This window comes from Protomyctophum bolini (assembly GCF_963924005.1).
Source record: "Protomyctophum bolini genome assembly, chromosome: 12".
In the NCBI taxonomy this organism is placed as follows: domain Eukaryota; kingdom Metazoa; phylum Chordata; class Actinopteri; order Myctophiformes; family Myctophidae; genus Protomyctophum; species Protomyctophum bolini.
In genome coordinates this window covers 28,920,620-28,938,113 of record NC_137873.1, presented here as the reverse complement: position 1 = coordinate 28,938,113, position 17,494 = coordinate 28,920,620, and the positions used below count along the sequence as shown (strand labels likewise).

Here is a 17,494-nt window from a genome sequence, read left to right as displayed (position 1 = left end):
GGCTGACTCATCTCAAACACTAATCAACATCATATCATATTCTTTTACGGTTTAATATTTTCAACACAAAGGCAATGCTTTCACACATTCTAACACACTGACAAGATGATATAGGAAATAGAAGAGTTAAATAAAGACAAGAATTGTCTCAGATATTATCAAATTATTAAAAAAAGAGGATTCATTAAAAGAAATTGCTCTTTCAATCGCTAAATACATTTAACCCGAGGTTGCATTGTGATTGGTGGTTATGTGGGATCACTTTTCTTGTACTGTACTGTAATCTTCTTTGTAACTGTAAATAAAGGGTTAATGTGTGTTGTATTTGGGCACCAATGGCACTTTATATTATATGATACTGTACCTTTTACCTTTTTTTTTTAAGATAATGTTAAAATAATACAATAGTATGGTGGGCCTTTTAGAAATGTCCGGCACCCTTCCTTATCAAAAGTCTGTGGCCAACAATTTAAATTTGTGTAAAATAACACATTCTGACACATCCTTCAAACAGTCAGACTAATATTCGTTATGTTGAATGTCCTCAACATAATGTCCTCCATAAACATAAAACAGCAAGGTGGAAACCTTGTATGTCCAAAATCGTTCCTCATGTTCCAGTGGATCTAATGGAGTTACCAGATTCTTAGTCACAAGCTTTTAATATGTTTCACTGGGAGCTTCTTTATGGAGCTTTATCCAGTGTGCTCAGACTCTATTCCGTTGTACAACCCAGAGACAAAGTGTGATGAATATTAAAAGAAAAATGACAAAAGGAAAACATGGAGATACAAGGTTTCCACCGGACACTGAAACAATATTAATTAATGTTTCAGATACGCTCATACCTTTCTAGTTCTAAATGGTGTCATACTGTAGAAATATTTGTTTTGTTGTGAAGCTCTAAAGTACGGTGTGTGTGTGTGTGTGTGTGTGTGTGTGTGTGTTTATGTGTGCATGTGTTGACTACAATCTACCGTAGTCTAAGTATTTCTAACAAAGCTGATAAGAAGATATCAACCTCTTGTGACTGCAATCTGGCAATATATCAATGTAGGCCATTTCTTTATAAGATTCCCTAGGCCTAGGACATGTCCCCTCACTGTTTGTAAGGCGACATGTCCCCTGGCTGGTTGTTAGGGGATTGCAATTGGTACAAAGCTTAGACAAAAAACTAAAAAAAATGATGCCATGCACCTCTTCATTGCATTGACATTTTGTACCGCCAGTATTTATGTCCTTTACCATTGCTCTCTATGCAAATGAGTGTGTATGTGTGTGTTATGGTCTTCTCTTCTTGGCATCCTCTTCTGGGGTTAAAGGTTTTTTCCTCTTCAAGTCTGTGTGACCTGGAGTCAAATATAACAAACTGAGTGGATCCACACACTTAGCAATTGTTCAGCATATTCAGCTCCCTTTTGATAAGATTTCATCATATTTTATGGCAGAAACTTCTAGAAATGAATAGTGGAATGGTGGTGAAATTCAGAAAGGCATCAGCTGGTGATGCAACCATTTGGCTTCTCTGAGGAAACTACTGGCTAGAAATATGCTTTGCAGAACCATGTTCCACAGACCACATACCCTCTTGATTATACCCTCTCCTGTAGCTCCACCCTTAGGTCAAAATGTCAACTTGCAGGCAAAATATTTCAAACTCTATTTTATTTACAGCATACCATAACATATCTTTTTTCAGTGTTGTTGTTTCTCAGGGTGGGGTTTTCGAGCATTGAGTTGAAGTGGAAGTGAGTTGCTAAGAAATCTGTATTATCAGTATGATTTGGTATTTGTTTGAATATGAAACGGGTTTGATCATTTTGAAATTTCATATTTTGTAAGATTTAGCTTTTTCTAGTTACAGTACGTCTTGTAATTGTTGTAGAAATCACAAGGCCATAGAAAACGAAAAGAAGACAAAACACAAAAGGAGATGCAGGAGTTAACTTCGTCTGGCTTTTAACCCCAGGTCAAGCCTGACTTTGACATTCAGGACATTTGTGGACAAAGTAAAACAGTTGTCTGCTCACTTTAAGGTTTACACTTATCTGTAAATCACATGACTAAGCTTGGTCAAAATAGTAACCATGGTCACTAGACACGTACATACCTGACTCTGAGCTCCTTTTTGAGGAAGAGGTGGTTGAATTGTGTTGTGTTTGGGTAAGAGAAGAGGTGTGTGGGGAGACTCTGCCTCTGGTCTCTACAACAGCAGTTGTATTGTCGTTAGGTTTGCCTGGGGGAGAAGGGAATACAACTTCACAGTTACCAATAACCACCTGGTCTACCAGACCCCCTGTGCCATAACATAGGGAGAGTGCTTATGTAAAAACGAGGCTGGGTTATATTGGGCACATTGGGGTTCATCCTTTTATCTAGCATCACTAGCTTTTGGTGGAATATAACCACATTTCTCAGATTGGCTACTGACTTTTCAACAAAGGTGCTAAGAAACAGGAGTCAATGGGCAGACAAAGCAGCTGATTTAGTTGCATGCTAGTGTCGCTCTCTGATCTGCAAGCTCACAATGCATCCCATGAGCATGTAGATGTGCTAATTTCGGTGTGTGACGCTGGCTAACAAAAGATAGGAAGATGAATATGCTAGTGCTTGAAAAGTAATGCAGTAATTTTTGTGTATGTGCCGTGGAGTGGCAGGATGTGACGGAATGCATGTCCAAATGGTGCATTTAGTACATCCCCAATTTCCTTAAAGAAGGGGACGGACGGACACAGCTAGTGGCTACAGACTCGGGATTGTCATCTCTCCTCTTTTCACATTTTAGTGTTGAAGTGGAGTGTCATTGAAACAATGTGCTGCAGTGGGAATGTGTGCTTTGTGTGGATGTGTGCAGGTGGAGTGACGGGGAGAGCTAGTTCGGTTACCCACATCTCCTCCCCCTTGTGTTCTGTTGGATGCACATCTGAGTGAAACACAGTTGGGCCCCATTTTCATTGTTCCACGCACCAAAAGGCAACCGGAAATATCCAACATGAAACCAACTTCACCGTGCTCAGAACACGACTCCAAGATCAACTCTATGGGTCAATGCTCATCAAAAGAACAGATCTGAGAGCTCACAACACTTTGCAGTAACGCCTTGGCAACTTGTAGATGAGTGTATTTGGCAAATAAGTCCCACGTGCTATGGATTAGCTGAATGTGAATGAAATATTGCTCTCGTGAGTAAATGAGGTTTGTAAAAAAGGTTTTACAAATAATAGGCTAATGCAGGATATTATATAAGGCTATTCTACTGAAAGCATATCTTATCCTACATCGATTGGAATGGGAATGGACACAGATTTCATCCAGACGACGACGCTACTAGTAGGCAAAAACAGTGCCAACTGAATAATAAACAAAAGTTTGTTGTCTATGAGCCCATATGCATCCAAGCAATAAATCCTTTAACAGACATTTTTCTCACGTAATTTTTTTTTAATTTGGGGTGTACCGCTATTGTAATTGATTTTGCATGAATAAAAAGGCATTCTAATAAAAGCTACGCATGATTTGTGGCACATAAAAGAACCCCAGAGCAGACATCAGTTGCCATGTACCTGGCGCAAAATAAATCACGTACAAAGAATAATGCAGAATCAGACTACCGTATGTACAATGTACATGTACAACGTGTACGTGGAAACATTTCCGCTTTAGTATATAAAATCTGCGCATACTAATTCATAGCAACACTTTGTGAATGAGGCCCATTATAATTAGTAATTAGTCCTTAAGGGATTAAAGTGCATATACTGGGCCCAGACAGTTAGCGCAACCATCTCAGCCAAGTCAGCCGGACGGCGTGCCACGGGTTCGACCCCCGAGCCCGCCGGCCTTTGCTGCGTGTCACTCCCCATCCCTCTCCCCCTTTCCTGTCTGATTAGTACTGTTCCCTATCAATAAAGGCATAAAAAGCCCCAAAACAAATCTGTGCATATACTGTATATAAGTTATGCCTCAGAAAGCTACATAAGTTTGTATTTGGTTATGGTGTTTTGAAACAAACACCATATGCAATATATGATTATGCAGGGACTGTTAAAGCGGCCTGGTTCGTTTTAACCAAGTATTTCCCTTCAACGCAAATATCTTCGCAGAAAATAACCAAACATGACACGTTGAGCTTGTAGTTTCGCCAAATGGGGGTTCATGTAAATGTCTGTGGTCTCCGAGGATAGGGTTCATGTGGTTAACATAAGTGGAAACTGGATTAATGACCTCATCAACCCACTGCTCTGCTTCTTTGCAAAAATACAAGTAAATAAGGCTTTCATCAGGATTTTAGTTTTTGAACACAGGACCAGACTAATTGAGTTTGTCTGGAAAAATAAGCAGTAGATACGCTTATAAACTGTACTGATCATGTGGCCATGTGGTGTGACAAGAGAGAATGTAGTGTGCATTCTGTGCAATGCAAAGCCATGCAGCAAGAAACCATTTTCAGTGAAAGTACCAACATTGTTTTTTCAGTTTCAAATGTGATTCTAAATTTCAAATCTTTAAGTGTACTCAACTGCCTCAGAGGTAATGGCAAGGTTGAAATCTAAAATTTTAAATAAATTTTAAGGGTATGCATGGATTTGCTATATTAAATCAACTCAAACAGTCTTCAGTACTTCTGTTGGTGTAATTGTTGAAAAGGTATATTTTAGCGTTTGGAATAAAAAGCTAAAATGCATAGCATGGAAACTTGGAAAGATGTGAAGATCATGCAGAAACTTGATTATAGGCAATCAACAATTTTGTTAGTGCCAGTGTGCTTACATGCATGCTCTTTTATCAGGTGCAAAACACAGAGAAGGGAAGGGCTCTGGGTTAATAAAGCAATCCGAAATCAACCGTGCGTTCACATTCAAGTTAATTTATGTGTAATATATTTGGATGAAACAGCAATGGTTACAACCTCTAAATGCCAACAGACCAGCTGCCTCTTTTCTTAAACAATCACGTGTAATGACAGTTGATTTGGTGGGGGAAAAAACAGCACAAGCCACCCCAGACTTACACATCCCCAAAAAAGGATGAAACTCATATTTATTGGTTTGAAATTGTTTTACAAAGTACACAAAATTCCTTGTTTATTCATATATAATTTATAGAATCATTAATTTGTGCATTGTTATGCAGCTATAACATTAAGACTCACAATTATTGTCATACATGCTTATTAAATGAAGGGGGGGGGGGGGGAGAAAAAAAACCACTTGTTTTAGGACATAAAAAACACATATCACATTCTACCAGCATTTTTCTTTTTTTTCTTTCTTTTTTTTCCTTTTTTTTGTCTTTTTTTTTATTTATTTTTTTTATACAAAAATGAAATGTTACTTGGCGAGGTTAGATAAGCCATAAAGATTAAGGGCTAAGTTTAGTCAAAGCAAACAAAAGTTGGGGTTTAGTGTATTTCTGATCCAGTTCAACACTCCAATATCCAGATGGGGAAAAAGCAAACTTCATGCTTTTATTTTCAGAATGCATGTTGTATCAACTGTATGAAACACCAGTCAAAAGGCAATATGCCCAGCAGGAATGAAAGCATAATAGATAGATCAATACAAGAGGACGATAGAGACAGAAACAGAGAGCGGAGTGCATACAGAAGACAGTACATGATGAAGAAGGGAAGATTTCTCTTGTCCTATACATGGGTCATATTAACATTGTGGTCCCGAACACAAGTTATTAAAACGACAACAGCACCCTGAGCCAAAACATACTGACAGCTCCATATTCATAAATACGTTAAACAAAATGCATAGAAAAAATCCCCATCTAAGATCAACACATTGGACCTGTGGTAGGTAGAAACAAACACTAATCTGGGAAGAGGAGGCGAGGAAAATAAAAGTTTTTTTTTTTTTTTCTTGGAACACCGGAAGTACGTCCAAATAATGGTAGCACTGTTATAGCGTTGCTTGTTGCTTTTTCTGTGTTTGTTTCAAGCTCGAATTTGTGTGTTTGTGCTGCTTGTGCGAGGAAGGGAGGTAGAGGGCGTTTTCTTTACTTGTTATCCAGACGCAGTAGCTGTTCCTTACCATTGATGGTCAGTGACCGCAACTGTCCATCCTCCTCCACCTCCACGCGCTCCTGTCCATTCTCCACGATCCTGAAGGAATGGAATAGGAACAGATTGTTGCTGTCGGGCGGATGACGAAGTAGGGCGTTCATTTATGAAACAAATATGGAGATAAGGGGTTTCTGCCCGACAGCAACACAACTGAGAGAATATGAATCAGAATCTCGTGTGGGATGTTAGATGGCATGCAAATATATACGTATCCCCCCTAATTTTAGCAGTAGTAGCTATGGTGGTGGCTGTATAGTAGCATTACTGTTAGGGATGCACGATATAATCTGTAGCATAATCGGAATCGGCCATAGGAATGCCATATCGGTATCGGATCGGTCTCATAATAATCCTGATAAATCACTTTTCACCAGCAAAATAAATAAATAAATGGAAAATGTAAAAATTCATCAATGACTTCAATATAAATCAAAAGTACCTCTAGTCTAGAACAAAAGCCAAATCAAATATGATGTAAAGTCTTAAACTTTTCTACATTTAATTTGTGTACTCCTCTCATTCAGTTGAGAAAGACACTTGGAAAATAGTATAGGCTATTTATTTATTGATTAGGCTTTGGGCAAAGCCCCTCGGGCCTAGGCTTGTTTCCACTGTGGTCCTCTGTATAATATCGGAATCGGTCAGAATCGGTATCGGCAGATATGACCCTGCAAATAATCGGAGATTGGATAACGGTCATAATTTCATAATCGTGCACCCTTAATTACTGTGAATCATTTGAAAGTGTTTCATGGTGAAGAGGGGGTGTTTTCCAGGTGTCACTTTCTCTTCAGTTCAACAGAGCAAGGTAAGTTGTACTGTATATACGTTACAGCTGTCCCCGAACAGGAATTTCCTTAGTCAACTGAAAGTGTCAATTTTCTGTGAGCAGTTGACAATTCGTAGTGCACTGCATAGTAGTAGTGGGTTACTGCCAAACTGGCATGGTTGATGTATTCACTAGCATTGATTGATTGATTTTTGATTGATTGAAGTATTTATTAACAGTTTGCAGAATTACAGCACAACTCAATACAAAAACTGTTAACTGTGAGTGGACGACACCATAAAGCATTACACTTGTTTACAAGAGGGTCCACCAGGGATGAGCCAAGCTAAAACACTAAATAAATAACATCTTAGGAATGATTCCTAATACACCGTCAGCAGTAAAGGTCCACACCACAACTATAACCACCAGTAAGACGCGCAAACGCGGGAAGCGAACGCAGCTCGTACATATTTGGGGTTTTTTAAGATTTATTTTTAAGTTAAGTTTTTAACTTAGCCATAACCATATAAGGAGTCCCCAAAGCAGCTATACGTCCAAATTTGGAGTGTGTTGCATCAATCACAAACAAATCACTCAGCTCCATATATGGGCACAAAGGGGGGGGGACACGGACACACACACAGACAGACAGACAGACATGATCTGCTAGGTCTCATAGTAAGTGCTCACTGAGTTCGCAATGACAGAGGTGAACTATATCGTTGGGACTTTCAGAGCGATCTGAGGAAACGATTAAAACACTGACAGTCAAACAAAATCCATCTGAATTTACAGGTCGTCCCATTCAACACATCGCTCACATTGAACAGATACATTTTGACTATCGATTATAAAAATATATTGATAATCATTTTGAACTTCATTACTGCCACTAGGTGGTAGCATAAGCACACCTAAAGGCTCATACATACTCCAGTTTTTGGTGATAGGTTATCACCACGGTGTACAACATTATGCAGATTATAACAGATTGACACTGTATGTTCTTCTATCATGAGTGACACCCTGCAACAGAACTGTGGAAGTGATATGTGACTCACCTTTTTCATCTGGAGCCATGAAGACATTATGATTAGCAGACCACAGGTGAGACGATCTCTCTCTCTGTCACTCTCTCATCTCAGAGTTTTCCGTTTTTAAAGGGTTGGAAAACTACAACATTACGTCAGTCGCAGTGATGATCAGCTATCACCGCGGACACAGACCCATCTCTTTGTTTTTACTATCGGACAAGTCTTTTCACTCTGGAGCTATCACCCCGTTCACTGATTGGTCTAGAAGTTGGGTAAACCACAGGGAGGCGGGGTCAATCCTTAAGGACATCACCGCGAGTATGATGGCCTCAACTCTTATCACCGTTTTAGGAGATAAGCTATCACCTAAAACGGTGATAAGTGATCACCAAAAACTGGAGTATGTAATATGAGCCTTAAGCTGTGCCACTCGTCTGCTCTCGCTCTACCATCCTTGTTTCATTTCCGGGTTATTCAGTGAGGTGGGGGCTGCTGTTGTGAGCACAGTGAATGTTAGCATTAGCTCATACCCCTTAGGTCTCGATACAAGCAGTTACATTTGCGCAGCGATGTGATACAAACTCACAAATGATTTAAGCCAGTCATGAACAGCAATCGTGTACCTCTTTGTGGTGATCTTTCTGCCGTTGATGAACTTGGTGGAAGTGGAGACGGAACGGAAGTTGCCTCCCATGCCCCCACCACCACCTCCACCTCCACCTCCCCCGAAGGAAGAGGACGAGAAGGAGGTGAAGCCGCCTCCCAGACTGCCCATGGAGGTCATGTGACCCATGTGGCCCATGGAGCCCATAGGACCGAAAGAACCAAAGCCTGAGGACAGAGGGAATGGACCGGATGTAAGTCCTTTACACAACCCTTGAGCACAGCCCCACGTTATAATAGATTAATGAAGCAAGTAAAACCAGATGAAAAGGCAAATGAAAAGGTGGACCAAGTGTTTTGACTTAGTGTTGTGAGGCTACATGCAGTCTTCTCCAGGGAAAAGAGTTTAAATGTTCCTTTTCCCCCCCCAAAATACCAAAAATAGATCCATAATGCATCGCAATGCATTGTGAGTAGGCATGTAACGATATATCGTATATCGATATATATTGAAATACAAAAATTTATAAAAATAAAATACAAAAATATGTGAAATGTGAGCTTTAGTCATATTCCATCATATTCAAGTGCTTTTGGAGAGAAATGATAGTCACTTTCAGTTGTAGAGCACTGTAGAGGGGAGCTGTGTGTGTCTGTGACTGTGCCCATGATGGTCGTTGATGCTCATCAAGGAAGGCAATTATGTTTCTGCACTGTCAAAAGTAATGCTACTTCTTTTGCAATGTAGTTAAATAAGAAATCTCAGGGGGAAGATAAATTATATAACATTTTAAAAACGGTAATTTTTCTTTAAAATATATTTTTTTTAATATCGTGAAAAATCGTATCGTGATACGAAACGTATCGTGAGTTGAGTGAATCGTTACATGCCTAATTGTGAGCTTGTAGTTGTGTATTTTTGCATGACAATCTTTGTCAAAAAAAAACATTGACAAAGAGTTAACCAGGGGATAGCGTACACTACAAGCAGCCCAGTCCTGAGAGGCTTTGGCTAGCTCATAGGAGCAGCTTATGAAGCTTAAAAGCTCAACGGTCGGCCGCTAAGAGCGGAGGTTCCAAAAAGAGTAGGCATATTATTGGCTGTAGTGGGGCCCCACGGAAGAGGCCTGATTATTATTATTTTTAAATGGCCATTGTACATTGTGTTAATTAACGGCCAAACTTCATTTGGTTTGCGAGAGTGGAACATTTTCCACACCGAGAATTTAGCAATTGAATATAGAGCACCGAAGTCCTGACGTCACAAAAATCTAAAAAAACTGACTTACCGGTACATGTGTTTGGAGATTATTATTATTTGTCTTACTCTTTGGATGATTTTGTACTTTTTCCAGTCAGCTGATGCTGACTCGTATGGATACTCCATATCCATACGAGTGAAATCGCCTGGCTGATTTGTTCATTTTTGGAACAGTGATGTGATCCAAGGTTTCCAATAGAAATGGAAATTCCAATAGAAAAAATGACTGACACAGGGGGATAGCGGCCACTACCTGCAGTCATGCTCTATTTTTGAAGGGGTTAACCCTTGCTTTTGGCCGAAATGATAACGTTCTTATTGTTAAGAACTATCCACATCACAATAATGAGCTATTGGCAAAAAGTTCACGTTGAAATATTTTTACCAAATACCTTGATAAAAAAAAAAATGCAATAGCTTAGGCTAAGACTTTTCAGGACATGCAGACACTAGAAAGCATTGTTATTTTTGGTTTACATTGCTCTATTCTGTACCTGGGTCAAAGGGAGAGAAGCCAGCACCGAAGGGAGGGAAACCACCAAAGCCTCCAAAGAAAGGACCGCCTGTCCGACTCCGACTGACCCGACTGTGGTGGTGCCGTCGCCCCCCACCAAAGAACGGATCGTCACCAAACAGATCACCACCTGGAGAGTAATGGGAGGGTTAACAGATTGACAGAGAAAGAGTTACGAGGGAGCACAGGTTAACTCTTTAAAAGTCACAAGAAATAGGGTACAACAACCACAGTTTATTCAGGAAAATAAATCATAGCAACTGGGTTAGGTGTGTGAATCTGTATCTCAGTGCGATGGTTGTAAATGATAAGTGCTTAGGCGGGGATAATGTATGGTTAAAAAAAAGACATTGAAAACTTTTCAACATCACTGGGTCATCATAATCTAAATAATAATTCAGCGAATGTCTGAATGAATGTCTGAATGAATGTCACTGACAGTGCGTTATCTCATCATTAACTGCACGAATCACTCCCACTTTTCACACAGGCATGGACCATAATTATATTCAGGGCGTAACGGAGCCCTTTTTCCCATTTGACACATTAATGATTAATAATCAATTTATTTGTGAATTAACCTCACACCTCCGTCCCTTAGCGACACCTGCATCACAGGCCACCGTTATCACCGTTACCCCACTGGCATGCTTCCTCTAGCTACCGCTGCACCACAACAAAATGTGCCCTATACAATTTGGCGCCGCGTGTGTGTGTGTCTCCTAATAGACAGCACAGCCGTTGTCGTCTATCTCCGACCGAGCCACACTATTAGCACACATCTCTCCATGGCAAAAAAAAACTGCACGCTCCCACAATCCGGCTAGGCTACATTTTACCGATGTATTTCACAGTTCAAATATTGTTTTTACATCACTCCAACCCCCTCAGGCCAGGAGGCGGTGTGTGTGTGTGTGTGTGTGTGTGTGTGTGTGTGTGTGTGTGTGTGTGTGCGCGCGCTCGCGCGTGTGAGAGAGGGACGCTAAACTGTCAACACTTCTACTAAAGAAAGAGGCAGCGATGGCGCCTTAAGTCCATATTCATACATTCGGGGACATAAATTGCGCAAAATACTTTTAAACATGAAGGCAGCAGCTTACTGCATTCTCCTAGCTGTTGTGTGCTAAGCTACATTAGCATAGGAAGGAACGGACCCACAACAGTGTTGGCCAATCACCAGGGTTGCCACATTGACTGAGAGGGAAACAAGCAACCAGGTCTATGAAAATGTTAACAGGCCAGATAAAGTCAGAAAATCCGAAAATAAATCTACAATAAGCAACAATATAGCTGACTGTCAAACATTGTTTTAGAGCAGTGGTTCTCAAACATTTTCATGTCATGGACCACTAATATTCTATATATATATATATATATATATATATATATATATATATATATATAATATATATATATATTTACTATATATATATTTGCTGTTCATATATTCAGAACGGGTAAGGACTAGTGTAATACAAACAAGTGCATGCCTTCAGACAGGCTATGTGCTTGTGCACCACCCAACTAACCGCTATACCTTGATACTGTAGCGCAGCAGTGCTTCTTTCCACCATCGTAGATGCTCTGCATTGTTCCTGCATTAGTTTCCTATAAAGAATAATTTATCGACTCTGTAGCTTGCCAAAAAGAACAGAAAGTAGTCAAGACGGACTGAGTGATATAGGCTACTATATCTACAAGCTATCAACAGATCTAGAAGCTTGCGCCATGTCGGCTTGTAGATCTTCTTTTTGGAAGCTGTATTGTGAAACTGTGATACAACAAAGTATAAAACGAAGCAGGTTGAGCACGTTTCTGACTTTGTCCAACCTACATAACTGTCAATAACTGTTTACTGTTTCATGATGCCAAGAAAGTAACTTGCCAGCAATGTGTGACCAAGTTGTTCTATGACTTTGCTCCTAGAGTGCCTGCTTGTCTTCCGACTCTTAAATCCACATACGGTAGGCTCCAAAATCGGGGCTTTTACAGACTAGCAACTAGCTCATTGCAATAAATTGATGAATGTCATTTTGTTGCATATTGTACGACTTTGAGCTGCCATATGAGTATAACTGAAGATCATGGCTTGGCATTAGTCTTTACTCTACTGCTGCAATGTGATCAATACGTGACAGATCTGTTATTGCTCCCCGTTTCATGTTGGTCACAAGAGATCATGTCCATTTCACTGTCACGACACTGCGCAACTCCAGGCCTTTGTGTGGCTGTGTGTGTTTTTCTGTGTTTATTGTATCACATGAGGGGCTGTCGGGAAACCACACATACATTGCCAATCATGTGTGTTGCCGTAAAGGAAACTATATGGAACTGTCATAAAGTGTACAATAGAGAGCAATACAAGTTAACATTAATGGCCAATTACTGGCATATACCGGCTTATGGAAACTTTGCGACTTAGCAAAGGCTACCATTTCTCCTTTGAGAGATTTCTGTAGTCTGCTGTCAGGTTTAGTGTAGTAGCAGGGAATTGGAGACAGACCAGTGCTTACATAGTGTTGAAAAAAGCAGGCAAGTATGCGGACGGACAATACCACAGTGTGCCTGTGGAATTTTGTGAGCTTTCATAGTCCATCTATTCTAGTGTGCTGGAAGAATACTCAAAGTGTGCCAACCACATTTTACAGACAACAATGCCCATGGATAAATAACGACTGACATGTGGATCTTTTAGGTGGACATCCACTCAGTCTGTATGTTCAGGTGGACCCCCACCCTGCAGACATTCATCTGCATACATTTTGGCAACTATATATGTATGGACTGTCGTGATAAAACATCTGCAACGCCATGCTGTTCTTTCCTTTTGCAACTTCACACACATGCCCGAGCTGCATACCCAGAACACTTTACACAAAAAGGCAGTCATGAATGAAAAGTGAATAAAGCCACCCTCTCCCCAGAGGGTGTGTGTGTGTGTGTGTGTGTGTGTGTGTGTGTGTGTGTGTGTAATTCAAAAGGAAAGAGACTTACCAAAGAAATCAGCACCAAATGGGTCTGTGCCCCCAAAAAACTCCCGGAATACATCCTCTGGGTTGCGGAATGTGAAATGGTGGTCTCCGTTGTGGAAGTGGTCTCCGTTGTGGTAATGTCCTCCTGAAATATTAACATTTCACAGTTAAGAGATGTAGAAAATGTGGACCAAACATCCACTTATTGCTGGTTCCAATCCAACTGTTAGGTGTCTGCATCTGCATTGACAGTTTTGTGCTCCAGGATCGGGAAATAATTCTTCACAAAGTGGTTTCACTGACAATAGCTTTAAGGAGTTGGGATGTCACTTTACCTCCTCCATTGCTTTGCGTCAGCCCTTCTTTGCCATAGCGGTCATATAAGCTTCTCTTGTTGGCTGAGGGAGAAGTAGACACAGTAGAAGGAAGAATTATTACAGAATATTTAAGAGAAACCACACATCTTTCTGTATCTCTCTCTCTCTCACACACACACACACACACACACTAAGGTAACACCCATTTTCCTGGTGGGTTGAGCTCAAGTGATTCAAGCGCACAAACTGGCCACAGCCTTCTAGAATAGCAGCCGGGTCTGCCTTCTATAATTGTACTACTGACCGTCTGACAGGACTTCATAAGCCTCAGAAAGTTCCTTGAACTTCTTCTCAGCGTCATCTTTGTTCTCGGGATTTTTGTCTGGATGCCACTTCAGGGCCAGCTTTCTGTACCTGGATGGGGTATGGGGGAGAACAGCAGTCTTAGAAAAATCATGATGCAAATGAAAGAGTGTGGTAGAACCTTTTATGTCATTACCAATGACATCAAAACTATTTGCTATTCTGAAACATTGCTACAGTATGTTGCATTGCTGACATACATGGTGATACTAGTCTGACAACGCAGCCCGACAGTATGTCAAGTATGTCTACTTGACATACTGGGACCAGAGCCTACCGATGTAACGGTCTGTACTCTGTAGGCATGGCGGGACCAAAGCCTTCCAATGTCAAATTCAAGTCACTTCCCTTCCTACTGTGATTCGTGGAGCACTATGTGTCTACGTAACAGGTGACTTTCTGAAATCATGGAAGTTTCCCAGATTGAGAAGCGAAGTGAAGAAAGAAAAAAGAAACGCTGAACACAGTCTGGATTCCAGGCTAGAATGTTTGAGGAATACAGTCAATGATGTTAACTAAACAATGATTGTGTACGATAAGACATTTCATAACACACACCACCATGACCATATGCTCTTAACACATGCTAAAAGGTAATGTCTTAAACCATTTTTCAGTTGATGTTTTTGGGGCAGGGCTAAATCATGGGTTGACATTCATCAGAGCCATTTTCCAGTGAGTCGGTCAGTTTCACTGGGTGGGGGAGGGGCAAACCAGCATGTTCTCTCTGTTCTCCCATGAATGGGAGTGATTTTAGTGCCTCTGACTGACACGCCCCCAGGGTTCAGAGCAAAGTGACTAGAAATAATGCTTATTTGTCATGATTCTGACTGGTTGGTTTATAACACATTCTACTGTGGTGTGTGACAATGACAACCAACAATACTAATTGCTTTGCAGGATCTTAATATTTGATATAATGAATGAAATCCTCTACTAACTTTTAGTACCAAGAAAAGCGCTATATAAATTTGTAGTAGTTTGATTAAGTGTTGCTCCTATTGTATTGTTTAGTATTTTTTCATTAAAGTTCCATCATGTGATGTCACTCTAATTCCACGTTAGATGACTGTACGGACAGTAAGGATACAGTAATGCGCATGCAAAAGGTGTGTAGTGCACAGGACTAGGCATTTGGGGACAAAATTATATGCAATTGTGATGAACAGAAGTTTTCTGTTGCAGACGTTTTCCACTTTTGTCCAACCTTTTCTCACCCATTTAGTTGTTATTCCAATTGATTTCTCCCCAACCCACATGTCTGTGTTGTCATCCTACTCTACTGACTTACCTACCAATGAGGAGCCCCCACCGGGAAGATGTAGCCTTCGTCCTACTCCTCCCACCCAATACTCGCCGCTGACAACTTAGGAAGGCTATTGCCCCAGTCCGTAAGATTATGCGCAGAGACAATTATCACTCTTCCCGCCCGGCTTCCCTACCCTGAACATGGGCCAATTGTGTTTGTGTAGATAGACGCTGGACAAAGCCTGATGCACCACCGCCCACCGTGGGTTCGAAACAACCTTCGCGTTGGTGGGCAGCCAGGCACTTTACCAGTGCGCCACTCGAGCAACCTTTTTTATTTGTCACTGACTTACACAGGTACAAGCAACGAAATGTTTTTGGAACTTGTCCCACAGAATGCACTACATACATATAATGAAAATAATTTCAAACAATGAAATGAAAAATAAAATAGATTGACAATACAAAAAATATTTACAGAATATACAGTGATAGGGCTATAATACACATTTCTGCCACTGCCAAAAATGAACATCCTCTGTGTAAAAGCAAGAATTGCCAAGTCATAAAACCAGCATTATAGCTTGATCTTTCTATGTAGGGATAAGAATAACGTTACTGTAAACTGGCCACTATAGTTCACCTATACTAGGCATTAAGAACAAGGTTTGTGTGAGATCACTGAAAACTTTTTTTTTTTTTTTTTTACATACACGTGTAATCAGCTATACATTGGTCTCTACAAGGAAACAGAAACTTAGGAAGGCTATTGCTGATGACTTTATGACTTTGACTATGACTACTTTATGACTTTATTCTATTATTTTTTCAGCAAATCAACATTGTTCTTGTGAAACCGTTTTGTTCATAGATCAAAACTCCAAATGTTAAGATTAAGGCAATAATGCTTTCATTGCCACTTTAGCAGTTATGTAAATTATACAACTAAGCTAAGGTCAAGAACAGGGACATTGACAGAACTAAACAAATAAATTACTCCTTAAACTTGGAGATGATTGAAAAAAGGTAAAGGGGGGGGGGAAACAGACAGTAGGAGCTCCACCACTAGAATGAAGTATACTCCACTCACGCTTTCTTTATGTCTTCTCCAGTTGCATCTCGCCGCACACCTAATATTTGGTAATATTCCACCATGATGAGAGGCGAGGACAATCTTCAACAAGCCTGGAGAGGTTTTAAGATAAAACATGGCATAACAGTTAGGCTGGCAGGATTTGCAATAACAAAAATCTAGATTAGAACTTTGTCTGATATCTGTCACAGACTACTGTCACATAACATGGAATGTGCATTTTCACTCATGTGAGTCTTCTATGTCCAATGCAGCATGTCAATATCCTTGTAAACATATTTTGTCCATGGTTGGCCCCGCAACGCAGACCAAAGATTCCTTCAACTTTCTGATTAAAGTATAATAGGCTGATAAAAAATAAATGAGGTACTAGCCCAGCACACAAGTCATAAATGTTGGATGTACTTAGATTCAAGGAACGTAAAACTGTAGCCTATTCTCTGTTCATCTAGTTTATCCTGAGTTATCTCTTCTGATCGGATAACATGTAAGCTTGCATAAGTATTACACAGTATTATGGTGCTGGCCTGGGACAACTCCGATATAGGGATATGAGGCACAGTGTGCATTCAAGATGGGATGCAATGATTTTGTGTTAAACTGCAATGACTAGCAAAGCAAACTGCAATGACTAGTAGCACTACTTTACTTTGGTTGCAAAAACAGAAATTGACGATGGCACGTTAGTGACGTTACATGAGCCAAGTCGACTGTAACAGTAAATAATTGCTGATTTATGATGTCAATACAGTAACATTACTGTCATTGGTAGACTGTGCTGCTCTGCAGACTAAGTATCCATCCACTGAACCAAACAAAGGACAGCTTGGCACACACCTCCAACTGTCACCACTGTGCAGTATTTCTGGATAGATATACGGCGTATTTTGTCTGACAAATTAAAAAAAGAAGCAGCTCCCATGAAAAACATTTCGATTAAATTATTGTGATTTTGTTTTTTTTGTTTGCGATGGCTAACGTTATCCCCGTTTAAATAAAGCAGGTAATTAAGCTAGCATTTGCTGCTAGCCGATTGCACCAGGGCAGCAGCAAAGAGCCGCGGCGCCCATTCTGTCAGTTTACCTGTCCAACACGCAGTCCAGTTTCTCCGCGCACTGATGAAAATGTAACAATATGAAACGTGTTGTTGTTTTTCTGCTTCTAGAAGAGAACCTAGCTGGGGGTTTTCGTCATGGTCAGCAGCCTAGCTGGAGGACGGTTGTTTGAGATTTGACGCAACGTCC

General features: G+C 40.4%; 1 protein-coding gene across 2 annotated transcripts; it reads right to left on the bottom strand.

Annotated features, from left to right (window-relative positions):
- Positions 1-34: 34 nt before the first annotated feature.
- On the bottom strand, positions 35-17,494 carry dnajb6a (DnaJ heat shock protein family (Hsp40) member B6a). 2 transcript variants are annotated; one of them, XM_080777325.1, is made up of 10 exons: positions 17,334-17,494; positions 16,248-16,342; positions 13,851-13,960; positions 13,565-13,627; positions 13,252-13,374; positions 10,238-10,387; positions 8,503-8,710; positions 6,042-6,112; positions 2,111-2,236; positions 35-1,349 (listed from the first exon to the last, which is right to left on the bottom strand). In XM_080777325.1, the coding sequence occupies exons 2-10, from the start codon at positions 16,310-16,312 to the stop codon at positions 1,282-1,284; spliced, it is 984 nt and encodes a 327-aa protein (XP_080633451.1). In that variant the 5' UTR covers positions 16,313-16,342; positions 17,334-17,494; the 3' UTR covers positions 35-1,281. The 2 variants fall into 2 exon arrangements, with proteins under 2 accessions (XP_080633451.1, XP_080633452.1); XM_080777326.1 differs by lacking the exons at positions 35-1,349; positions 2,111-2,236 and having other exon boundaries at positions 5,008-6,112.

Coding starts and splice junctions, on each gene's coding strand:
- dnajb6a (XM_080777325.1), bottom strand. CDS start 16,312: ATGGTGGAATATTACCAAATATTAGGTGTGCGGCGAGATGCAACTGGA. Junction 13,961..16,247: donor GGAGAAGACATAAAGAAAGC/GTGAGTGGAGTA, acceptor TACCCCATCCAG/GTACAGAAAGCTGGCCCTGA. Junction 13,375..13,564: donor GACGCAAAGCAATGGAGGAG/GTAAAGTGACAT, acceptor TTAATATTTCAG/GAGGACATTACCACAACGGA.